Consider the following 26,276-nt stretch of genomic DNA (forward strand, 5'->3'; position numbering starts at 1 on the left):
ATCCATGGATGGCAGGCTTTTGAGTGTCCTTGCAAAGAAAGGTGGCTATATTGGTCACTGATTTGTTTTTGTTTTGTTTTTGAATGTCAGAAATGTATATTTGTGAATGTTGAGATGTTATATTGGTTTCACTGGTAAAAATAAATAATTGAAATGGGTATATATTTGTTTTTTGTTAAGTTGCCTAATAATTATGCACAGTAATAGTCACCTGCACACACAGATATCCCCCTAAAATAGCTAAAACTAAAAACAAACTAAAAACTACTTCCAAAAATATTCAGCTTTGATATTAATGAGTTTTTTGGGTTCATTGAGAACATGGTTGTTGTTCGATAATAAAATTAATCCTCAAAAATACAACTTGCCTAATAATTCTGCACTCCCTGTATAACTGTACCTTATTGGCCACAGCAGAGACGGTAACCTAAATTACAACATGGCAGCTCAGATTGTTTCATAGACACTAAAACTTTGCACTTATTTTGTCAATATTTAAAAAGCTAATGAAACTTTATAAAATAAATCTACATTTTATTCTCAGACTAATCTTTTCTCTGAATGCATCATTCTATCTAGCATTTATTTAGTGTTTAATGTCCCTTTAACACATTCTTGTTATGCCACTCTTTCATTGACGAGATTAGCATTTTTAAGAAATATACAGAACGTCATTGACTTTGGAATTTGCATATAGTTTATTTGACATATAGCAAAACATAGGGCTCCATTTATCATTGGGCTGGTGGACGAGGTTCTCTATCATAACCCTCATCTGCCCAGCATTATGGCGAGCGTGAAGCAGTACGCTAACTGCATTTAACATTGTGGCCAATTGCACGCAAGAGGGAGCTGTCAACCATTCCGATCTGATCTGGATGATTGAGCGAGCCTGAAACGCAGAGGCTCCTAATCTGTTATCGCATCTTGATAAGTGGACCCCATAATCTGTTTTTAGATTTCAGAAACACAAATTATCTTGTAAGCAAACATCCTTTGAAAAATATGCCCCCTTCAGACTGCTGATATTTGCATATATTTGCAACGTTTTCAGGCAGGGGTATCAAGCTCAATGTATCTGGGGGGCCACTGGCCAAGTGTTCTCCCATAGAGGCCGCTTGAACTGAGTAAGTGCTCCATAACTGGATATACTAAGAACTGGACGTGACATCTACCCAAGAAGTAGTGCATGCTGGGAGTTGTAGCCCACAATAGACATACACAATTCTATATTTATCTTTTGAGTGCCTATATAGAACTTTAACTAGTTACACCTCTTATAATCCTAAAAAAAAATATGACAGCCCAAATTAATAGTTTATCAATTAAAAAAGGAAGGGCCAGATTAAACTATCTTGAGAGCTGCATATGGCCCTGGGGCCGGTTCTTTGAGACCACTGTTCTAAGGTATTGAGCCCTATACTTTCTTATAGAAGCCACATTACGTATAATTGGTACGGTGAAGAAAAGCCAATTTTATGGAACATTTCCCTTGCTATAAATATCGTGATAATTGCAAGAATAAAATTGGCTATATCTTGCAGGCAATAACGAAGATTTGAATATCGGGCCTTTAATGAGATGTTGTAATACTGTTTTGCATGATGACCACTTATAAACTTAAAGGGATAGTAAACCCACATTTCTTTCATGTAATTAGCAAGAGTCCATGAGCTAGTGACGTATGGGATATACATTCCTACCAGGAGGGGCAAAGTTTCCCAAACCTCAAAATGCCTATAAATACACCCCTCACCACACCCACAAATCAGTTTTACAAACTTTGCCTCCTATGGAGGTGGTGAAGTAAGTTTGTGCTAGATTCTACGTTGATATGCGCTCCGCAGCAGGTTGGAGCCCGGTTTTCCTCTCAGCGTGCAGTGAATGTCAGAGGGATGTGAGGAGATTATTGCCTATTTGAATTCAATGATCTCCTTCTACGGGGTCTATTTCATAGGTTCTCTGTTATCGGTCGTAGAGATTCATCTCTTACCTCCCTTTTCAGATCGACGATATACTCTTATTTATATACCATTAACTCTGCTGATTTTCGTTTCAGTACTGGTTTGGCTTTCTACAACATGTAGATGAGTGTCCTGGGGTAAGTAAGTCTTATTTTCTGTGACACTCTAAGCTATGGTTGGGCACTTTTTTATAAAGTTCTAAATATATGTATTCAAACATTTATTTGCCTTGACTCAGGATGTTCAACATTCCTTATTTCAGACAGTCAGTTTCATATTTGGGATAATGCATATGAATAAATCAATTTTTTTCTTACCTTAAAATTTGACTTTTTCCCTGTGGGCTGTTAGGCTCGCGGGGGCTGAAAATGCTTCATTTTATTGCGTCATTCTTGGCGCGGACTTTTTTGGCGCAAAAAAAAATTTTTTTCTGTTTCCGGCGTCATACGTGTCGCCGGAAGTTGCGTCATTTTTGACGTTCTTTTGCGCCAAAAGTGTTGGCGTACCGGATGTGGCGTCATTTTTGGCGCCAAAAGCATTTAGGCGCCAAATAATGTGGGCGTCATTTTTGGCGCTAAAAAAAATATGGGCGTCACTATTGTCTCCACATTATTTAAGTCTCTTGAAACTGAGTCAGAAGATACTTCTGGAAAATCGCTGCCTGGTGCTGGAGCTACCAAAGCTAAGTGTATCTGCTGTAAACTTATGGTATCTGTTCCTCCAGCTGTTGTTTGTACTGTTTGTCATGACAAACTTGTTAATGCAGATAATATTTCCTTTAGTACTGTTACATTACCTGTTGCTGTTCCGTCAACATCTAATACTCAGAGTGTTCCTGATAACATAAGAGATTTTGTTTCTAAATCCATTAAGAAGGCTATGTCTGTTATTCCTTCTTCTAGTAAACGTAAAAAATCTTTTAAAACTTCTCATTTTTCAGATGAATTTTTAAATGAACATCATCATTCTGATTCTGATAATGGTTCTTCTGGTTCAGAGGATTCTGTCTCAGAGGTTGATGCTGATAAATCTTCATATTTATTTAAAATGGAATTTATTCGTTCTTTGCTTAAAGAAGTCCTAATTGCATTAGAAATTGAGGATTCTGGTCCTCTTGATACTAAATCTAAACGTTTAGATAAGGTTTTTAAATCTCCTGTAGTTATTCCAGAAGTTTTTCCTGTCCCTAGTGCTATTTCTGAAGTAATTTCCAGGGAATGGAATAATTTGGGTAATTCATTTACTCCTTCTAAACGTTTTAAGCAATTATATCCTGTGCCATCTGACTGATTAGAGTTTTGGGACAAAATCCCTAAGGTTGATGGGGCTGTCTCTACTCTTGCTAAGCGTACTACTATTCCTACGGCAGATGGTACTTCCTTTAAGGATCCTTTAGATAGGAAAATTGAATCCTTTCTAAGAAAAGCTTACTTGTGTTCAGGTAATCTTCTTAGACCTGCTATATCTTTAGCGGATGTTGCTGCAGCTTCAACTTTTTGGTTTGAAGCTTTAGCGCAACAAGTAACAGATCACAATTCTCCTAGCATTATTCTTCTTCTTCAACATGCTAATAATTTTATTTGTGATGCCATCTTTGATATCATTAGAGTTGATGTCAGGTATATGTCTCTAGCTATTTTAGCTAGAAGAGCTTTATGGCTTAAAACTTGGAATGCTGATATGTCTTCTAAGTCTACTCTGCTTTCCCTTTCTTTCCAGGGTAATAAATTGTTTGGTTCTCAGTTGGATTCTATTATCTCAACTGTTACTGGAGGGAAAGGAACTTTTTTACCACATGATAAAAAATCTAAAGGTAAATTTAGGTCTAATAACCATTTTCGTTCCTTTCGTCACAACAAGGAACAAAAACCTGATCCTTCATCCTCAGGAGCGGTATCAGTTTGGAAACCATCTCCAGTCTGGAATAAATCCAAGCCTTTTAGAAAATCAAAGCCAGCTCCTAAGTCCACATGAAGGTGCGGCCCTCATTCCAGCTCAGCTGGTAGGGGGCAGATTACGTTTTTTCAAAGAAATTTGGATCAATTCCGTTCACAATCTTTGGATTCAGAGCATTATTTCAGAAGGGTACAGAATTGGCTTCAAGATAAGGCCTCCTGCAAAGAGATTTTTTATTTCCTGTGTCCCAGTAAACCCAGCGAAGGCTCAAGCATTTCTGAAATGTGTTTCAGATCTAGAGTTGGCTTGAGTAATTATGCCAGTTCCAGTTCTGGAACAGGGACTGGGGTTTTATTCAAATCTCTTCATTGTACCAAAGAAGGAGAATTCCTTCAGACCAGTTCTGGATCTAAAAATATTGAATCGTTATGTAAGGATACCAACATTCAAAATGGTAACTGTAAGGACTATCCTGCCTTTTGTTCAGCAAGGGCATTATATGTCTACAATAGATTTACAGGATGCATATCTGCATATTCCGATTCATCCAGATCACTATCAGTTTCTGAGATTCTCTTTCCTAGACAAGCATTACCAGTTTGTGGCTCTGCCGTTTGGCCTAGCTACAGCTCCAAGAATTTTTACGAAGGTTCTCGGTGCCCTTCTGTCTGTAATCAGAGAACAGGGTATTGTGGTATTTCCTTATTTGGACGATATCTTGGTACTTGCTCAGTCTTCACATTTAGCAGAACCTCATACGAATCGACTTGTGTTGTTTCTTCAACATCATGGTTGGAGGATCAATTTACCAAAAAGTTCATTGATTCCTCAGACACAGGTAACCTTTTTACGTTTCCAGATAGATTCAGTGTCCATGACTCTATCTTTGACAAACAAGAGACGTCTAAAATTGATATCAGCTTGTCAAAACCTTCAGTCACAATCATTCCCTTCGGTAGCCTTATGCATGGAAATTCTAGGTCTTATGACTGCTGCATCAGACGCGATCCCCTTTGTTCGTTTTCACATGCGGCCTCTTCAGCTCTGTATGCTGAACCAGTGGTGCAGGGATTACACAAAGATATCTCAATTAATATCTTTAAAACCGATTGTACGACACACTCTGACATGGTGGACAGATCACCATCGTTTAGTTCAGGGGGCTTCTTTTGTTCTTCCGACCTGGACTGTAATTTCAACAGATGCAAGTCTTACAGGTTGGGGAGCTGTGTGGGGGTCTCTGACAGCACAAGGGGTTTGGGAATCTCAGGAGGTGAGATTACCGATCAATATTTTGGAACTCCGTGCAATTTTCAGAGCTCTTCAGTCTTGGCCTCTTCTAAAAAGAGAATCGTTCATTTGTTTTCAGACAGACAATGTCACAACTGTGGCATACATCAATCATCAAGGAGGGACTCACAGTCCTCTGGCTATGAAAGAAGTATCTCGAATTCTGGTATGGGCGGAATCCAGCTCCTGTCTAGTTTCTGCGGTTCATATCCCAGGTATAGACAATTGGGAAGCGGATTATCTCAGTCGCCAAACGTTACATCCGGGCGAATGGTCTCTTCACCCAGAGGTATTTCTTCAGATTGTTCAAATGTGGGGTCTTCCAGAAATAGATCTGATGGCTTCTCATCTAAACAAGAAACTTCCCAGGTATCTGTCCAGATCCAGGGATCCTCAAGCGGAAGCAGTGGATGCGTTGTCACTTCCTTGGAAGTATCATCCTGCCTATATCTTTCCGCCTCTAGTTCTTCTTCCAAGAGTAATCTCCAAGATTCTGAAGGAATGCTCGTTTGTTCTGCTGGTGGCTCCAGCATGGCCTCACAGGTTTTGGTATGCGGATCTTGTCCAGATGGCCTCTTGCCAACCGTGGACTCTTCCGTTAAGACCAGACCTTCTGTCACAAGGCCCTTTTTTCCATCAGGATCTCAAATCCTTAAATTTAAAGGTATGGAGATTGAACGCTTGATTCTTAGTCAAAGAGGTTTCTCTGACTCTATGATTAATACTATGTTACAGGCTCGTAAATCCGTATCTAGGGAGATATATTATAGAGTCTGGAAGACTTATATTTCTTGGTGTCTTTCTCATCATTTTTCCTGGCATTCTTTTAGAATTCCGAGAATTTTACAGTTTCTTCAGGATGGTTTGGATAAAGGTTTGTCTGCAAGTTCCTTGAAAGGACAAATCTCTGCTCTTTCTGTTCTTTTTCACAGAAAGATTGCTAATCTTCCTTATATTCATTGTTTTGTACAAGCTTTGGTTCGTATAAAACCTGTCATTAAGTCAATTTATCCTCCTTGGAGTTTGAATTTGGTTCTGGGGGCTCTTCAAGCTCCTCCGTTTGAACCTATGCATTCTTTGGACATTAAATTACTTTCTTGGAAAGTTTTGTTCCTTTTGGCCATCTCTTTTGTCAGAAGAGTTTCTGAATTATCTGCTCTTTCTTGTGAGTCTCCTTTTCTGATTTTTCATCAGGATAAGGCGGTGTTGCGAACTTCTTTTAAATTTTTACCTAAGGTTGTGAATTCTAACAACATTAGTAGAGAAATTGTGGTTCCTTCATTATGTCCTAATCCTAAGAATTCTAAGGAGAAATCATTGCATTCTTTGGATGTAGTTAGAGCTTTGAAATATTATGTTGAAGCTACTAAGAATTTCCGAAAGACTTCTAGTCTATTTGTTATCTTTTCCGGTTCTAGGAAAGGTCAGAAGGCTTCTGCCATTTCTTTGGCATCTTGGTTGAAATCTTTAATTCATCATGCTTATGTCGAGTCGGGTAAAACTCCGCCTCAAAGGATTACAGCTCATTCTACTAGGTCAGTTTCTACTTCCTGGGCGTTTAGGAATGAAGCTTCGGTTGATCAGATTTGCAAAGCAGCAACTTGGTCTTCTTTGCATACTTTTACTAAATTCTACCATTTTGATGTGTTTTCTTCTTCTGAAGCAGTTTTTGGTAGAAAAGTACTTCAGGCAGCTGTTTCAGTTTGATTCTTCTGCTTATAATTTCAGTTTTTTTCATTATAAGTTTTAAACTTTGTTTTGGGTGTGGATTATTTTCAGCGGAATTGGCTGTCTTTATTTTATCCCTCCCTCTCTAGTGACTCTTGCGTGGAAGATCCACATCTTGGGTAGTCATTATCCCATACGTCACTAGCTCATGGACTCTTGCTAATTACATGAAAGAAAACATAATTTATGTAAGAACTTACCTGATAAATTCATTTCTTTCATATTAGCAAGAGTCCATGAGGCCCACCCTTTTTTTGTGGTGGTTATGATTTTTTTGTATAAAGCACAATTATTCCAATTCCTTATATTTATGCTTCGCACTTTTTTCTTATCACCCCACTTCTTGGCTATTCGTTAAACTGATTTGTGGGTGTGGTGAGGGGTGTATTGATAGGCATTTTGAGGTTTGGGAAACTTTGCCCCTCCTGGTAGGAATGTATATCCCATACGTCACTAGCTCATGGACTCTTGCTAATATGACAGAAATGAATTTATCAGGTAAGTTCTTACATAAATTATGTTTTTCTTTTCTTTCATGATTCAGGTAGAGCATGCAATTTTAAGCAACTTTCTAATTTACTCCTATTATCCATTTTTCTTCATTCTCATGCTATCTTTATTTGAAAAAGAAGGCATTTAAGCTAAGGAGCCATTTTTAGTTCAGTGCGCTGGACAGCATTTATCCACCAATCAGCAAGAACAACCCAGGTTGTGAACCAAAAACGGGCCGGTTTCTAAACTTACATTCTTGCTTTTCAAATAAAGATTGCAAGAGAATGACGAAAAATTGATAATAGGAGTAAATTAGAAAGTTGCTTAAAATTGCCTGCTCTATCTGAATCATGAAAGATAAAATTTGGGTTCAGTGTCCCTTTAAAGGTTACTGTGTGTCCTTTTTTGATATATTAGAAACTCTATTCCTGCATGTAGAATGATTACGGGTTATCACATCGGTCATGTATTCCTGGACACTTATAAGTTACACATGCTGAAGGGAGGAATATGTATAGTGCCTATGAATAGTGCTGTCCAGAAAAACAAAAAATACATGTTCCTCCCTGCACACCCTGCAGCATGTGTAACTTGTAAGGGTCCAGGAAAAATGGCTGAGGTGGCAACACTAAGAATGATGCAAAAATAAAGTCAACCACGTACCCTGTTTAATCAATGATAAATAAATCTCATTGTGTTCCTTCATACTGTTAGACGGTTCCAACAACAAATGAAGCTGTTAATTAGTCATTTAAAGCCTTATATTCCACCAAAAAAAAAAAAAAAAAAATCTTTATCAACAATTATAATATATTTGGGGACACTAAAATCAAAACTAAACTTTTACAATTCAGATAGGGAATGCAATTTTAAACATCTTTCACATTTACTTACATCATCTAATTAAAGTGATTGTAAACTTTAACTATTCAAAGGCCATATATGTCATCTTTGACATTAAAAAGTATATGTGCACCTTTTTTTGTTTTTAATCCATCTGTAAAAAGGGTTAAAGTAGTTCATATAGTAATGCTTATGCCAGCCCACTTGGATGAACACTTTTTTTTTTTTATGTCAATTCCAGTGAACATCCAATCAACACGTGTGTCATATGACAATCTTAAAGTCCAGCCCCTTTAAAACCCTTAGCCTATGTTGAGAGTGAGTGGGACTGCTCTATACAGCCCAGCCAAAACAGGAAATGAAGGGGGTGTAGGAATATCAATTAGGATTATAAACCTTTTATTATAAAATATATAAACACTTTAAAAAAATTAAGTGGTTTTATTTGCAAACTAATATATTTTTCATTGCAACATTCTTATAGTCTGAAATTTACCATCACTTTAAGCACAGTCTTTCTGATGCATCAACTCCTATTTAGCATGTTCAAGAATTCACAGTGTATACGCATATTTGTCTGTGATTGGCTGATGACTGTCACATGATACATACGCCAAACAAATAAAAGAAAACTATAACATATATCAGAAAGAATCTGCCTTGTTTGCATTGCTTAATTTATATTTATGCAAATAGACTCTGTTTAATGGTTCTTTAACAGTCATTTCAGGATAAAGGAGAGACACAGTGAGTATTTTATTTATTCTCTCTACTCTAGAGCGGCCATTTAATCCAACAAACCTTTTGGTTCAAGCTGTGTCCAATGTGATCTGCTCTGTGGTGTTTGGAAAACGGTTTGAGTATGAAGATGTTGAGTTTCTAAAACTTCTGAACCTGCTTAATGAGTCCTTTATACATTTCAGCTCTACGTGGGGACAGGTAAAAGACTTTATTTTCTCCAGGGGTTTTTGCTGTCTTGGGGCTCATACCACCTCAACAGTTGTAAAAAAGCATGTATTAGTCTTAGTTAAAGGGACAGTAAACACCAAAAATTTTATTGTTTAAAAAGATAGATAATCCCTTTATTTACCATTCCCCAGTTTTGCATAACCAACAATGTTATATTAATACACCTTTTACCTCTTTGAATACCTTGTATCTAAGCTTCTGCAGACAGCCTCCTTATCTCAGGTCTTTTGACAGACTTGCATTTCAGGCAATTAGTGCTGACTCTTAAATAACTCCACTGGGGTGAGCACAATGTTATCTATAGGGCACACATGAACAAACAGTACTTGTTATAAGCTATTCGCAGCCAGACTTTGAGATAAGAGGTGGGTTGCAGAGTTTTAGAAATCAGCTTATAAGCCTACTTAGGTTTAGCCTTTAACAAAAAATACTAAGAGAAAAAAAAAGTAAATTGGAAAGTTGTTTAGCCCCTTAGTGACCAGAGCACTTTTCCATTTTCTGTCCGTTTGGGACCAAGGCTATTTTTACATTTTTGCGGTGTTTGTGTTTAGCTGAAATTTTCCTCTTACTCATTTACTGTACCCACACATATTATATACCGTTTTTCTCGCCATTAAATGGACTTTCTAAAAATACCATTATTTTCATCATATCTTATCATTTGTGGTAATGAAAGAGAAAAATCAAAGTACTTCTGCGCAGCTACAAACAATTAGTATACAAGTTGAATCCAATATAATAGAGGAATCAGTTATTGTCAGTTGAGATGAGTCTTTGTGGACAAAATATATATATGAATGGTATATATTTTGAATTAATATGCAGTAAATCCCAGGCAAAAAGAAGTGTATAGTTGTCTTCTTACCGGAAAGGTACCTCAATCATATGAGGTAATGTGTAGTCATATGATATAGGTGGTGGTCTGTGGTCCGCCGCTGTCTGTGTTTGTTCTTTCCGTGCAGCCTTGTGTATGGTAGTCCTGGTTAAGGAGCTTCCTGAGTCTGGTGCTTCGATAGATCTTGGCGATATGGTAGAAGTCTTGTCCCGGGGTCTTTCCCAGTTGTCTCACAGGTAGAGGTGGAGGAAAGAAAACAAAGCAGACATAGCGTAATCCAGTAAAAGTAAAGCAATTTATTTACATTAAAATCATAAGAATTGCACTCACATGTGATAACCTCAATCTTATATGAGGTAAGTATAGGCACATAAACCGTAAGGGTGTTGAATGAGTAGTAAATGCTGTCACCACTGAAGATAAAATAATGAGGTGATAATGTCTCTAATGTGGCTATAAAAACAGATTTCAAAACCTATATAAAACCCCTTGGAAGAACACTCTAAACCGTCTGCAGCAGGTCAGAGTATGGTTTCCAGCGGGGAAAAAAGTCTGCCGTGTGAATAGCAAAGAACAGTGTTCTAATCACTATGATTGGTCCTGGAGTCAGGAGCTGTAGGAGACGCCGGTACACACTGTAAGTACAAGTGGGGAAACAGTACTGCCACACCTGGAGAGCCTTACGCGTTTCGAAGTGTCAGGTACTTCTTCGTCAGAGGCAATGTGGAGTACTGTGTAGCCGGCTGCTATTTACAAGCGGTCCAGGTAGGCGTGTACCCCCACGTGTCTGTGTGACGTCATACGTTGTGCGTCTACGCTAGCCAATGGTGAGTAGTGTATCTCCGTTGTTAGGGGCAACTAGTAAGCTAAAACGTTACTTGTCAGCACCGGTCATTGATAGATATATGGAATCTTATGCCAAAAAACAGCTGTGGGAAGTAGTCCCAGTTCCGGGATAAATGCTACGAATATTTACATAGATATATCAAAATCGGCATTGGATTTACCCCTGGGAAAAATCTCTACATCAGTAAACAATAAACGATACTAGTTATATCGGAGTGTGAAGTGACAAAAAAGATCTGTTGGGTAAGTTATCATCGTGGGTTCAACAAAAAGAAATAAAAATAATAATAATAATAAAGACAGATGCCAAAATGTTGTGTCTCTCTGCTCTACTGTTAACGATTACTTTAATGCAGTGAATTATTGAGTTAGTGAGAGGAGCAATCTAAAAAAGGGGCACCAGAGGTACTTTAAAAAATACATAAGAGAATCCGAGGCGCCCACTAGACAATGAAAATGATATGTGCAACTGCCTAGAATGGGGCAAATAGACTGTTTGGCGGAAGGGAGCCAGCGTCATGTTATTTGAAACTTGTAGGAGTTAGGACAGGGAGTGGTAAATAACTGTTATATACCCTAATGCGCTAGGAAGTTTACTAATATTCCCTATTTGGACTAATGCTAGGAATATATACATAAGTGATGTACATAGATCATATACACCGTTATCACAGAACGGTTACATAAAGGATATTTACATAAAGGAGGGGGAGTGGGGAAAATTATACATTGACCGTATTAACCCATTCTTATTGGGACCAAAGTAGATTTAAGTGTTGTCGTTATATTCAATTGTATATGTCGGAAAGCCCCTGTTTGTGGATGCTAGCAGGTGGCCTGACAGGGTAATATCCTATGTGTCATGTATGATACTTCCTGAAGTGGTGGTTCTGGGTGTTTGTGCAGAAAGTATCTATCATTACTATGTAGCATATAAATCCTGTACAATGACTAGTAAGGGAATATATAAATCATGTTGTTATCTCCCTTGATTTATCCCTTTATTTTAAAAATATTTAACTGTGATATTTGAATAAGGAAGGAGAACTAATTTTCGAAAAAGCCTTTTATAATCATAAAAAGGCTACCAAATCAATATCTTCATTCAGGCCCATGGGTGCCATTGTTCCCATGAAATGGATCCAGTAAGACTCACGTTGTCTGAGTCTCTGGAACCTGTCCCCTCCTCTTGGTGGGATTATTACATTTTCCAAAATTGTGCCTTTTAGAAGTTTGGGATCCTGATGATGGGCCCATTTAAAGTGTCTAGAGAGACTATGATCTTTGTATCCATCTTCAATGTTATTTAAATGTTCGAGCAGTCTGGTTTTGTATGCCCTCTTAGTGCGCCCTATGTATTGCAAACCACAGGGACATTCCAACAGATATACAACATAAGTGGTTTTACAGTTGGTAAGTTTGTTCACAGTGCAATATTTGTCCGTAAAGGTTTTGGATTGTATCGTTTTTGTTGGTTTTTTGGAATCATACGCATGTTCGCAGGCTTTACAATTAAGCCTGTTACATTTGAAAAAGCCTTTGCTTTTGTCCCTTAACCAATTTTCTCTTGTGTTATTTTTGATTTGGCTTGGTGCCAATAATTGCTTGAAGTTTTGGTTTTTTCTAAAGATGATTTTGGGGGTCACCCCTATTGCATTTTTCAAAAGGGGGTCCTGTTGTAGGATAGGCCAATATTTCTTGAGAATCTTTTTAATCTCTGGTGCTGCTTCATTGTAGGTGGTAATCATCGCAGTTTTAGAGGTGTTCTGTGTAGTTTTTTCTTTTTCTTTCCCCTTGAGGAGTGTATTTCTGTCTAAATTTTTGACCTTTTTTTGTGAGTTCTCGACTAGATGTCTTGGGTATTTTTTCTGTAGGAATTTTTGTTTTAGAATATTTGCTTCTTTGTTATAATCGCTGATTTTGGTACAGTTTCTCCTAACCCGTTGGAACTGTCCATACGGTATATTATTAATCCATGGTCTGTAATGGGCACTATCAGCTCTTAAATACCCATTACAGTCGGTGCTTTTTGTAAAAAGTTTGGTCATGATAGTTTCCCCTTCATTGAAGAGTGTTAGATCCAGAAATTCAATATTTGTGGAGGATATTGTTGAAGTGAATTGGAGGTTGAAGGAGTTATTGTTGATGTAGTGAATAAACTCTTGACAAAGATTATCATTGCCATTCCAAATCACTATAATATCGTCTATGTAACGTCCCCACCAAATTATGTTTTTACTGTAGGGGTTGTTGGTATGGATATACATGGATTCCCATTCCCCCATGTACAGATTTGCGTAACTGGGGGCCATAATGGTCCCCATAGCCGTCCCACTGATTTGGAGGAAGTAGTTTCCGTCAAACAAAAAATAATTTTTCTCCAACAAACAAAAAGTAGTTCTGGTACAGAACTACCCTCATACATCAGAGACTCAACAGACCTGATCACCAAAGTCAGTCAATTAGATTGGAAAGACACCTATAAATGGATGGCACTAGACGTGTCCTCTCTATATACATGTATCCCACATGAATTGGGAATACAAACTCTATCTAAAGTAATCAAAAAGACACAACTTTCAGAAAATCATCAAACGTTTCTCCTGGACTGTATCAGGTTCGTTTTGGAGAAAAATTATTTTTTGTTTGACGGAAACTACTTCCTCCAAATCAGTGGGACGGCTATGGGGACCATTATGGCCCCCAGTTACGCAAATCTGTACATGGGGGAATGGGAATCCATGTATATCCATACCAACAACCCCTACAGTAAAAACATAATTTGGTGGGGACGTTACATAGACGATATTATAGTGATTTGGAATGGCAATGATAATCTTTGTCAAGAGTTTATTCACTACATCAACAATAACTCCTTCAACCTCCAATTCACTTCAACAATATCCTCCACAAATATTGAATTTCTGGATCTAACACTCTTCAATGAAGGGGAAACTATCATGACCAAACTTTTTACAAAAAGCACCGACTGTAATGGGTATTTAAGAGCTGATAGTGCCCATTACAGACCATGGATTAATAATATACCGTATGGACAGTTCCAACGGGTTAGGAGAAACTGTACCAAAATCAGCGATTATAACAAAGAAGCAAATATTCTAAAACAAAAATTCCTACAGAAAAAATACCCAAGACATCTAGTCGAGAACTCACAAAAAAAGGTCAAAAATTTAGACAGAAATACACTCCTCAAGGGGAAAGAAAAAGAAAAAACTACACAGAACACCTCTAAAACTGCGATGATTACCACCTACAATGAAGCAGCACCAGAGATTAAAAAGATTCTCAAGAAATATTGGCCTATCCTACAACAGGACCCCCTTTTGAAAAATGCAATAGGGGTGACCCCCAAAATCATCTTTAGAAAAAACCAAAACTTCAAGCAATTATTGGCACCAAGCCAAATCAAAAATAACACAAGAGAAAATTGGTTAAGGGACAAAAGCAAAGGCTTTTTCAAATGTAACAGGCTTAATTGTAAAGCCTGCGAACATGCGTATGATTCCAAAAAACCAACAAAAACGATACAATCCAAAACCTTTACGGACAAATATTGCACTGTGAACAAACTTACCAACTGTAAAACCACTTATGTTGTATATCTGTTGGAATGTCCCTGTGGTTTGCAATACATAGGGCGCACTAAGAGGGCATACAAAACCAGACTGCTCGAACATTTAAATAACATTGAAGATGGATACAAAGATCATAGTCTCTCTAGACACTTTAAATGGGCCCATCATCAGGATCCCAAACTTCTAAAAGGCACAATTTTGGAAAATGTAATAATCCCACCAAGAGGAGGGGACAGGTTCCAGAGACTCAGACAACGTGAGTCTTACTGGATCCATTTCATGGGAACAATGGCACCCATGGGCCTGAATGAAGATATTGATTTGGTAGCCTTTTTATGATTATAAAAGGCTTTTTCGAAAATTAGTTCTCCTTCCTTATTCAAATATCACAGTTAAATATTTTTAAAATAAAGGGATAAATCAAGGGAGATAACAACATGATTTATATATTCCCTTACTAGTCATTGTACAGGATTTATATGCTACATAGTAATGATAGATACTTTCTGCACAAACACCCAGAACCACCACTTCAGGAAGTATCATACATGACACATAGGATATTACCCTGTCAGGCCACCTGCTAGCATCCACAAACAGGGGCTTTCCGACATATACAATTGAATATAACGACAACACTTAAATCTACTTTGGTCCCAATAAGAATGGGTTAATACGGTCAATGTATAATTTTCCCCACTCCCCCTCCTTTATGTAAATATCCTTTATGTAACCGTTCTGTGATAACGGTGTATATGATCTATGTACATCACTTATGTATATATTCCTAGCATTAGTCCAAATAGGGAATATTAGTAAACTTCCTAGCGCATTAGGGTATATAACAGTTATTTACCACTCCCTGTCCTAACTCCTACAAGTTTCAAATAACATGACGCTGGCTCCCTTCCGCCAAACAGTCTATTTGCCCCATTCTAGGCAGTTGCACATATCATTTTCATTGTCTAGTGGGCGCCTCGGATTCTCTTATGTATTTTTTAAAGTACCTCTGGTGCCCCTTTTTTAGATTGCTCCTCTCACTAACTCAATAATTCACTGCATTAAAGTAATCGTTAACAGTAGAGCAGAGAGACACAACATTTTGGCATCTGTCTTTATTATTATTATTATTTTTATTTCTTTTTGTTGAACCCACGATGATAACTTACCCAACAGATCTTTTTTGTCACTTCACACTCCGATATAACTAGTATCGTTTATTGTTTACTGATGTAGAGATTTTTCCCAGGGGTAAATCCAATGCCGATTTTGATATATCTATGTAAATATTCGTAGCATTTATCCCGGAACTGGGACTACTTCCCACAGCTGTTTTTTGGCATAAGATTCCATATATCTATCAATGACCGGTGCTGACAAGTAACGTTTTAGCTTACTAGTTGCCCCTAACAACGGAGATACACTACTCACCATTGGCTAGCGTAGACGCACAACGTATGACGTCACACAGACACGTGGGGGTACACGCCTACCTGGACCGCTTGTAAATAGCAGCCGGCTACACAGTACTCCACATTGCCTCTGACGAAGAAGTACCTGACACTTCGAAACGCGTAAGGCTCTCCAGGTGTGGCAGTACTGTTTCCCCACTTGTACTTACAGTGTGTACCGGCGTCTCCTACAGCTCCTGACTCCAGGACCAATCATAGTGATTAGAACACTGTTCTTTGCTATTCACACGGCAGACTTTTTTCCCCGCTGGAAACCATACTCTGACCTGCTGCAGACGGTTTAGAGTGTTCTTCCAAGGGGTTTTATATAGGTTTTGAAATCTGTTTTTATAGCCACATTAGAGACATTATCACCTCATTATTTTATCTTCAGTGGTGACAGCATTTACTACTCATTCAACACCCTTACGGTTTATGTGCCTATACTTACCTCATATAAGATTGAGGTTATCACATGTGAGTGCAATTCTTATGATTTTAATGTAAATAAATTGCTTTACTTTTACTGGATTACGCTATGTCTGCTTTGTTTTCTTTCCTCCACCTCTACCTGTGAGACAACTGGGAAAGACCCCGGGACAAGACTTCTACCATATCGCCAAGATCTATCGAAGCACCAGACTCAGGAAGCTCCTTAACCAGGACTACCATACACAAGGCTGCACGGAAAGAACAAACACAGACAGCGGCGGACCACAGACCACCACCTATATCATATGACTACACATTACCTCATATGATTGAGGTACCTTCCGGTAAGAAGACAACTATACACTTCTTTTTGCCTGGGATTTACTGCATATTAATTCAAAATATATACCATTCATATATATATTTTGTCCACAAAGACTCATCTCAACTGACAATAACTGATTCCTCTATTATATTGGATTCAACTTGTATACTAATTGTTTGTAGCTGCGCAGAAGTACTTTGATTTTTCTCTTTCATTACCATTCATTACAGTGTCAGGGGTACACTTATTATCTTCACTTCTTGCTGCACTCCCATACACATTATCATTTTATTTGTGGCAATTACCAACACCACTACCAATACTGGTAATTGACTACACTTATTGCACCGTAGGTGCTGGGTTACCTATACCAGTGTTCCTTCTAGAGCGCTGGTGATTTTTTTCTTGCTCTACATATCTTATCATTTACTATAAAAAAATTATAAAATATGAGGAAAAAAGGAAAAAAAAACACACTTTTTCTAACTTTGAACCCCAAAATCTGTTACATATCTACAACCACCAAAAAACACCCATGCTAAATAGTTTCTAAATTTTGTCCTGAGTTTAGAAATACCCAATGTTTACACGTTCTTTGCTTTTTTTTGTAAGTTATAGGGCCATAAATACAGGGAGTGCAGAATTATTAGACAAGTTGTATTTTTGAGGATTCATTTTATTATTGAACAACAACCATGTTCTCAATGAACCCAAAAAACTCATTAATATCAAAGCTGAATATTTTTGGAAGTAGTTTTTAGTTTGTTTTTAGTTTTAGCTATTTTAGGGTGATACCTGTGTGTGCAGGTGACTATTACTGTGCATAATTATTAGGCAACTTAACAAAAAACAAATATATACCCATTTCAATTATTTATTTTTGCCAGTGAAACCAATATAATAACATCTCAATATTCACAAATATACATTTCTGACATTCAAAAACAAAACAAAAACAAATCAGTGACCAATATAGCCACCTTTCTTTGCAAGGACACTCAAAAGCCTGCCATCCATGGATTCTGTCAGTGTTTTGATCTGTTCACCATCAACATTGCGTGCCGCAGCAACCACAGCCTCCCAGACACTGTTCAGAGAGGTGTACTGTTTTCCCTCCTTGTAAATCTCACATTTGATGATGGACCACAGGTTCTCAATGGGGTTCAGATCAGGTGAACAAAGAGGCCATGTAATTAGATTTTCTTCTTTTATACCCTTTCTTGCCAGCCACGCTGTGGAGTACTTGGACGCGTGTGATAGAGCATTGTCCTGCATGAAAATCATGTTTTTCTTGAAGGATGCAGACTTCTTCCTGTACCACTGCTTGAAGAAGGTGTCTTCCAGAAACTGGCAGTAGGACTGGGAGTTGAGCTTGACTCCATCCTCAACCCGAAAAGGCCCCACAAGCTCATCTTTGATGATACCAGCCCAAACCAGTACTCCACCTCCACCTTGCTGGCGTCTGAGTCGGACTGGAGCTCTCTGCCCTTTACCAATCCAGCCACGGGCCCATCCATCTGGCCCATCAAGACTCACTCTCATTTCATCAGTCCATAAAACCTTAGAAAAATCAGTCTTGAGATATTTCTTGGCCCAGTCTTGACGTTTCAGCTTGTGTGTCTTGTTCAGTGGTGGTCGTCTTTCAGCCTATCTTACCTTGGCCATGTCTCTGAGTATTGCACACCTTGTGCTTTTGGGCACTCCAGTGATGTTGCAGCTCTGAAATATGGCCAAACTGGTGGCAAGTGGCATCTTGGCAGCTGCACGCTTGACTTTTCTCAGTTCATGGGCAGTTATTTTGCGCCTTGGTTTTTCCACACGCTTCTTGCGACCCTGTTGACTATTTTGAATGAAACACTTGATTGTTCGATGATCACGCTTCACAAGCTTTGCAATTTTAAGAGTGCTACATCCCTCTGCAAGATATCTCACTATTTTTGACTTTTCTGAGCCTGTCAAGTCCTTCTTTTGACCCATTTTGCCAAAGGAAAGGAAGTTGCCTAATAATTATGCACACCTGATATAGGGTGTTGATGTCATTAGACCACACCCCTTCTCATTACAGAGATGCACATCACCTAATATGCTTAATTGGTAGTAGGCTTTCGAGCCTATACAGTTTGGAGTAAGACAACATGCATAAAGAGGATGATGTGGTCAAAATACTCATTTGCCTAATAATTCTGCACTCCCTGTACAAGTAGCACTTTGCTATTTTCAAACCTTTTTTTAAAAAATTAACGCTAGTTACATTCGAACACTAATATCTTTCAGGAATCCCTGAATATCCATTGACATGTATATATTTTTTTTTAGAAGACATCCCAAAGTATTGATCTAGGCCCATTTTGGTATATTTCATGCCACCATTTCACCGCCAAATGCAATCAAATACAAAAAATCGTTCACTTTTTCACAAATTTTTTCACAAACTTTCAGTTTCTCACTGAAATTATTTACAAACTGCTTGTGCAATTATGGCATAAATGGTTGTAAATGCTTCTCTGGGGTCCCCTTTGTTCAGAAATAGCAGACATATATGGCTTTGGCATTGCTTTTTGGTAATTAGAAGGCCGCTAAATGCCACTGCGCACCACACGTGTATTATGCCCAGCAGTGAAGGGGTTAATTAGGGAGCATGTAAGGAGCTTTTTGGGGTAATTTTAGCTTTAGTGTAGTCTAGTAGACAAACCCAAGTATTGATCTAGGCCCATTTTGGTATATTGCATGCCACCATTTCACCGCCAAATGCGATAAAATTTAAAAAAAACGTTACATTTTTCACAATTTTAGGTTTCTCACTGAAATCATTTACAAACAGCTTGTGCAATTATGGCACAAATGGTTGTAAATGCTTCTCTGGGATCCCCTTTGTTCAGAAATAGCAGACATATATGACTTTGGCGTTGCTTTTTGGTAATTAGAATGCTGCTAAATGGTGCTGCGCATCACACGTGTATTATGGCTAGCAGTGAAGGGGTTAATTAGGTAGCTTGTAGGGAGCTTGCAGGGTTAATTTTAGCTTTAGTGTAGAGATCAGCCTCCCACCTGAAACATCAGACCCCCTGATCCCTCCCAAACATCTCTCTTCCCTCCCCTACCCCACAAATGTCCCCGCCATCTTAAGTACTGACTTAATGTGCGCCATCTTGGGTACTGGCAGCTGTCTGCCAGTACCCAGTTTAGTGAAAAATATGCATTTTTAAAAAAAAAGTTTATTTCATATTTTTTTTACACTTTTCTTTTAACTTTTTTTCCGTAGTGTAGCGGTTCCCACCTGCTCCCGCCCCGTGCACGCGCCCGCCCAACATCCCCGTGCACGCGCGCCCTCCGTGCATGCCCCCGTCGGATCCACTCCCGATCCCGCCCCCCTCCACCTTACACAGCTCACCAATGGCCGCCCACCCGCCTCCCAAGTCGGCTCCCACCCACCAACGATACCGGCCATCGATGTCCGGTGCAGAGAGGGCCACAGAGTGGCTCTCTCTGCATCGGATGGCCAGAAAGTGTTATTGCAGGATGCCTCGATATCGAGGCATCACTGCAATAACCGGAAAGCAGCTGGAAGCGAGCAGGATCGCTTCCAGCTGCTTTCCAGACTGAGGACGTGCAGGGTACGTCCTTGGTCGTTAACTGACATCCTTTAGAGGACGTACCCTGCACGTCCTCGGTCGTTAAGGGGTTAAAATTACATGCCCAATCGGAATCATTAAATTTTAATTTGGACTTTACTGTCCCTTTAAATTGAATTACAAGACCGTTGGCAGCCTAATGGATATCTATGAATCTAGCGCATTGCATACCTCACAGATTTTCTCTTCACCTATAGCCGGAATCAGGAGTTAAGAAGCAGCAGTCATAAGATCGCTGCTCCTTAACTCGTCCGCCACCTTTGAGGTGGCGGACAGCAATCATCCCGATCTGACACGTTCGGAATGATTGAAACCCCCTAAAAGCGTCCGATTGGCAGCGAATGTGCGGGGGGCGTCATTTGCACAAGCATTTTACAAGAAATGCGCAATAATAAATGCCGGAAACCTTTGTATACATAGAACCATTAGAAAGATAATACAGTACAGTAATCAGAAAGGGAATAGATGTTATTTTAAATAAATATAGACTAGCATTTGCATTTTAGACCACAAAAAGCTAATTAATGAAACAGGCAGAGAAGATTGGAACTTACTGGCAGGGAAAAAAAAGTGTTAATAATTTTACTTTAAATAAAATTAATGAAAAAGTCAGGATTTCGGAATAACTTACACTCTCGTTGCTCATATCGAATCTTCATAAATGGAGCTCTATATGTATGTATGTATTTATATCCTTCAAAGTTGCAAGAAAAATGATGCTCCACTGATTTTGACCAATAATATTTGTTTATTTATTCTGCTGGGGCTTAAATCAGTTTTAATGTTTATAGGCTACCATAGGTTTTTGTTTCAACATTCACTAATCTAAGAGACAGTCTCATTAAAACTACTATAGGCCCAAGCAGATTAAATAAACATAATCAAACCGAAAGGAAAAAATGATATAAAGAATACCAAAATTCCAAAAGTATGCACTTGTAGCACTCTGGGCCCAGAACTCAAGGGCAGGTGGTCCCACCAGGGTTTTAAAATATAACTTTTATTATTGAAATTAAAAAACCAAATTGTTGGTTAAAATACACACACAATTAAAATACACTCCAGTACCAAATTCTAGTGGTATTACGTTTATTAGATCACAAAATATTGAGATTAGGCCTATATATGTTCACAGTTATGAGTGATCTAAAAAGTTACAAATAATGTCCGCTAAATACTGTTGCAATATGAATGGAACAAACAGTAATTAGGAGTGTGAGTTGGGTACATATGATCAAAGGTTGAGTGAATGTTGCCCCCTCTATTTAATAATGATTCAAGTTCCTAAATAGGAGTGTATCAGTATACCAGATAGAGATATGTCATTCATATCAGGTATCTAATCAATATTAGTAAAGAACTTGAGATATATCAATTACTGTATATAGTGGACTTGCAGTTCAGCGTTGATTTCCAGGCTTACTTAATCGGCCAGTGTGATTTTGTATTATATTCAAACTAATAATAAACTATCAGTTATAACTTTAAACAAATACTGCCATATAAATCACAACTGCAATATCTGTTAGATTCAATTATATATCAGGCTGATGTCTATATTAGTTTTATATTATTGGTTTATAGTATCACCTTAAATACATTATGCTGACTCTTACATGAACCGGACTGTGTTTAATTATAATTTTCCGTGTTAAATATGGGGACAAGGAAAATAGCCCTCAGTATCTAAGTAATTAGGATTATGTCTGGTAATCGTCTACTACTCCCTCTTCTCAAATGTTCTATTCTCGGTATCACTGGATCTGTCACGCCCCAGGCTGCATTTGTGTTAATATTGTAACTTTGGTAAACTGCGGTAGCTTCCCACAGCTAATAATAGATCACACGAGATGCAAAGTACTTGTTCAGCCCAGCTATTTGTGTTGGGTGTCAGAGTCAGTAATCCTCTATGGACAATCACGGTGAACTTGAGTCCTGTTTATCAGGCATCCACTATGTTTGAGAGGCTATATATGTATACGATATGACTAAGTCTGGCACAACCCAGGCTGTATAAATTATGTATTGTACGTTAAAGAGCCGTTTAGTGGATCAATCTTGACAATAATTACCCGGTCCGCAAGTATAAGTCCACAGTCATTCATTCATCACTGAATTTGTTCAGGCACACACCAATGCATATCTTATCACAGAGTTCAGTTTATAAGTATGTCTAAGTCTGGCACAACCCAGGCTGTGTGTTTTATTACTGTTATAAATTACGTGAGCTGCGGTAACTCCCCACAGCTAATGCTCATTCACACAAGCTGTGCAACACTCGTTCAGCCAAGATTTAAATATTCAAAGTCTGAGTAAAAAATCATCTGTGAGTAAACGCAGAAAGTTTATATTAGGTTGTCTAATATCCACTACATTGACAGGCTATATATAAAGTTTGACTACGTCTGGCACAACCCAGACTATATAATGTATATTATACGTTAAAGAGCCTTGTAGTGGATCAGCACAGTGCTTACTGCCCGGTACACTAATACAAACTGACAGTCACTATTAGTTCCCTGAATTTATCAGGCACACATCACTGCTCCCATATTGTGAACATAACTGTTCAAACGGACATTCTTTCCATTCTATTATATTAATTAAATATCAAGAGGGCAAATAGTATCATTATCATACTAGGGTACAAGTCATTACCCCTAGAAGAACCCAAATCACTCAGTGATAGTACTATTTACAAAGTACAATCTTAGCGGCACATAGATATATGGTACTGGGCAGTTAAAAAGACACAAAGATCGAGTGTGAAGGAGTCAGCACTCTCCCCTGACGCGTTTTGCCCGATAGGGCTTTATCAAAGGCAGTGAGCCGCTGAGTTTTTGGGGATTTAAACCCTGCAAAACTGGAAGTCCCGCCCTCGCTCCACTCTGATTGGATAAAAATCGTCTATGTGTTAGTTGATTGACATTTCTGTAGTCCAATCATAAATTCCAATTTATGTACTTGAAGTCTATATTGAGTTTGTAGGCTAAATATCATATAGTGACCGAATGATAGTCTCTGAGTTATGATGATATTACTAAATAAAATTATAATTATGAAAATTCATTGTATGTCATCATTGTTCAGCACTAAGAATCTGGTTTCCTCAGTTATTCTTTATATGCATATATATTAATACCCTTATATTCTTTGTTTGTCTTTAGAGTCTGTCGTTATCAGCAAGTTTTTTATATTGTTAATAGTTCCAGCTATATGACACTCATAAAGTCTTGTGCAGTATGGGTATTAATATCCACAATGCCTGTCTTACGATACAGATTGTTATTATTGTATTCTGTACAATTGAATCCTATATGAAAATATACTAGAGTGACTGTGGATCTAGTGCTGGAAAAGGGGGGGTGAGTGCCCAAGGGATATATATCGATTCTTCTAATAACTTACATAAGTGTCTGTGAGGATTCACCTTGTGATGTGTGAATAAATTAAATTATATTGGACAATATTTAAGAAAGAAAAGGGGGGGGAGAGAAAATTCAAATATTTTTCTCGAGAATTAATGATACTCATCTTTAAGTGGGAATCTGAGTGCAATCAGGTAGGTTGAATACGTGACATTTTAGTGAATTCAATTTATTCTTGCTGATATTTGTGTAGTGAGAAATTATTGTGTTTAAATCTTTAAAACTTGTGAAAAAAACGCAAACTCAAAATAATAGTGTGGTGAAAGGGTGAATTTTTAAATAGTGGCATGAACACACAGTCTTAATCTATGCCACTCGGATGAAGGAAGGATTCAAATATGTAATATCATACATTATTGTTTAGCTCACCAGCTCTTATGGTGCAGCTACTATTAGAAATGTATCCATTCCCAGAGTTTATTATTAACTGTTATTTTGATATTGTCAATTCATATTCAGGATACTCTCTCTTACATACAAAAATAAGTCCCTGTTATTGCTGTTATAAATTATTAGCTGGATAACTTCCTTCATTTTAAGTAAGGTGTAAAAATACTCAATGTACATATTTTTGATTTTGTTTATATTTTATTAATATAACCATTTACTCAAATCTTGAAGTTCATACTATGAGATCTAGAATTAAGATGGATCGCTATTTGTCATATTCCTAGATAGTTCTTCACCTCTGTATATAATAATAATATTATATCAAGTGTTAGATAGTAACACACATTTTTGCTTTCTTCATTTTTCATTTTTGAAACATTAAACATAAAGGTTATTTTGTTCATTAAGACCCCAAGGTTGAACCGAGTTTAATAGGTATATCCAACGGCTTTCAGATTTTAATAGTGCCGTTTCCAAGTCTTCTCCTCGAAACCCCAAACTCACTTTCTCAATGCCCCAGCAAAGTAGATCTTTCTGGTTAGAATTATGATGTTTTAAGAAGTGTGCAGCTACACTAGTTAAGGTTTTTAGATCTTCTTTGTCTTTGGCAGCATTTTTGATGTTTCTGAGATGTTCAAGAAGTCTAATTCTCAGTTTTCTGGTAGTCATACCCACATAATACAAATTGCACATGCACTGAAGCACATATATAACGCTCTCAGTGTTACAGCTAATATATCTCTTAATTGTATGTTTCTTCCCAAATCTGTCCTCAATTTCAGTTGTATTTTTCATAAAGCTGCAAGTGCTGCGATTACCACATTTGTGGGCTCCTGGATTGAAAGAGGAAATGGTCTTCTTCCTTTGAAAATGACTGTTCGTCACAATATCTTTGATGTTCTTAGTTCTCCTAAATCCAAATGACGGAGTTGTTCCCAATGTTGATTTAAGTAAAGGATCAATCAAGAGAACATTCCAATGCTTTTTAATTATACTTATGATTTGAGGAGTTTGAGAGTTGTGAGTTAGGATCAGTCTGGGAGTTTGAGAACTGGTCTTGTTGTGTCTTTTGTACAGTAAGTTATATCTTGGTGTTAATCGTGCTTTCTGTTTCGCCTTTTTAATCGATCTTTTACTGTATCCTCTCTTTAATAATCTTGTTTCCAGATCCAGTGCCCTTGCTTCAAAAGTTTGAGTTTCTGAACAATTTCTGCGGAGCCTCAGGAATTCCCCTGTTGGTAGGCTTTTCATAGTGACAGGTGCATGTGCACTGCTCCTATGTAGCAGGCTGTTAGTGGCAGTAGGTTTCCTGAATAAATCAGTACTTATGACTCCGTCAGAATTTTTACGAATAGTAATGTCCAGAAAGTTAATCTGGACTAAACTCTCTTCATGTGTTAGTTTGATGTTTAGTTGATTATTGTTCAGATGTGTAAGGAACTGTAATAATTCTGAATGCGTGCCCTCCCAGATAAAGAAAATATCATCTATAAATCTAATCCATAATGGTATTAGATCTATGTATTTTTGATTTTCATCAGTGAATACAAATTCTGTTTCCCACCACCCGAGGAACAAGTTGGCATATGTGGGTGCACATGTAGTGCCCATAGCTGTTCCTCGGGTTTGTAGAAAGAATTGACCGTCAAACGTGGAAAAATTGTAATTCAGAACCATTTCCAGTAGTTTAAGAATAAAGTGGTCATGTTCCATACCTTCTTCAGAATTTTTCTCCAAGAAATATTGAACAGCTTGAATACCTTGTCTGTGGTTTATGGATGTATAGAGAGACTCTACATCTGTTGTTACTAACCATGTTGTTTCATTGAGTATCAGGTGTTCCAGTCTTTGTAAGACTTGCATGGTGTCTTGAACATACGACGGTAACTCTTCTACATAAGATCGTAATCTGTGATCAATATATTCACTAGCTTTCTCTGTTAGGCATCCAATTCCTGATACTATCTCAAACTCCCAGACTGATCCTAACTCACAACTCTCAAACTCCTCAAATCATAAGTATAATTAAAAAGCATTGGAATGTTCTCTTGATTGATCCTTTACTTAAATCAACATTGGGAACAACTCCGTCATTTGGATTTAGGAGAACTAAGAACATCAAAGATATTGTGACGAACAGTCATTTTCAAAGGAAGAAG

General features: G+C 37.8%; 1 protein-coding gene across 1 annotated transcript in view; it reads left to right on the forward strand.

Moving 5' to 3' along the window:
* LOC128666885 (cytochrome P450 2G1-like) overlaps positions 1–26,276 on the forward strand; it is a 97,521-nt gene that overhangs the window by 33,854 nt on the left and 37,391 nt on the right. The window contains exon 4 of the mRNA XM_053721691.1: positions 8,992–9,152. Within this exon, the coding sequence (XP_053577666.1) occupies positions 8,992–9,152 (161 nt within the window). The remainder of the gene's footprint in view (positions 1–8,991; positions 9,153–26,276) is intronic.

Source organism: Bombina bombina, chromosome 7 (genome assembly GCF_027579735.1).
Source record: "Bombina bombina isolate aBomBom1 chromosome 7, aBomBom1.pri, whole genome shotgun sequence".
NCBI lineage: Eukaryota > Metazoa > Chordata > Amphibia > Anura > Bombinatoridae > Bombina > Bombina bombina.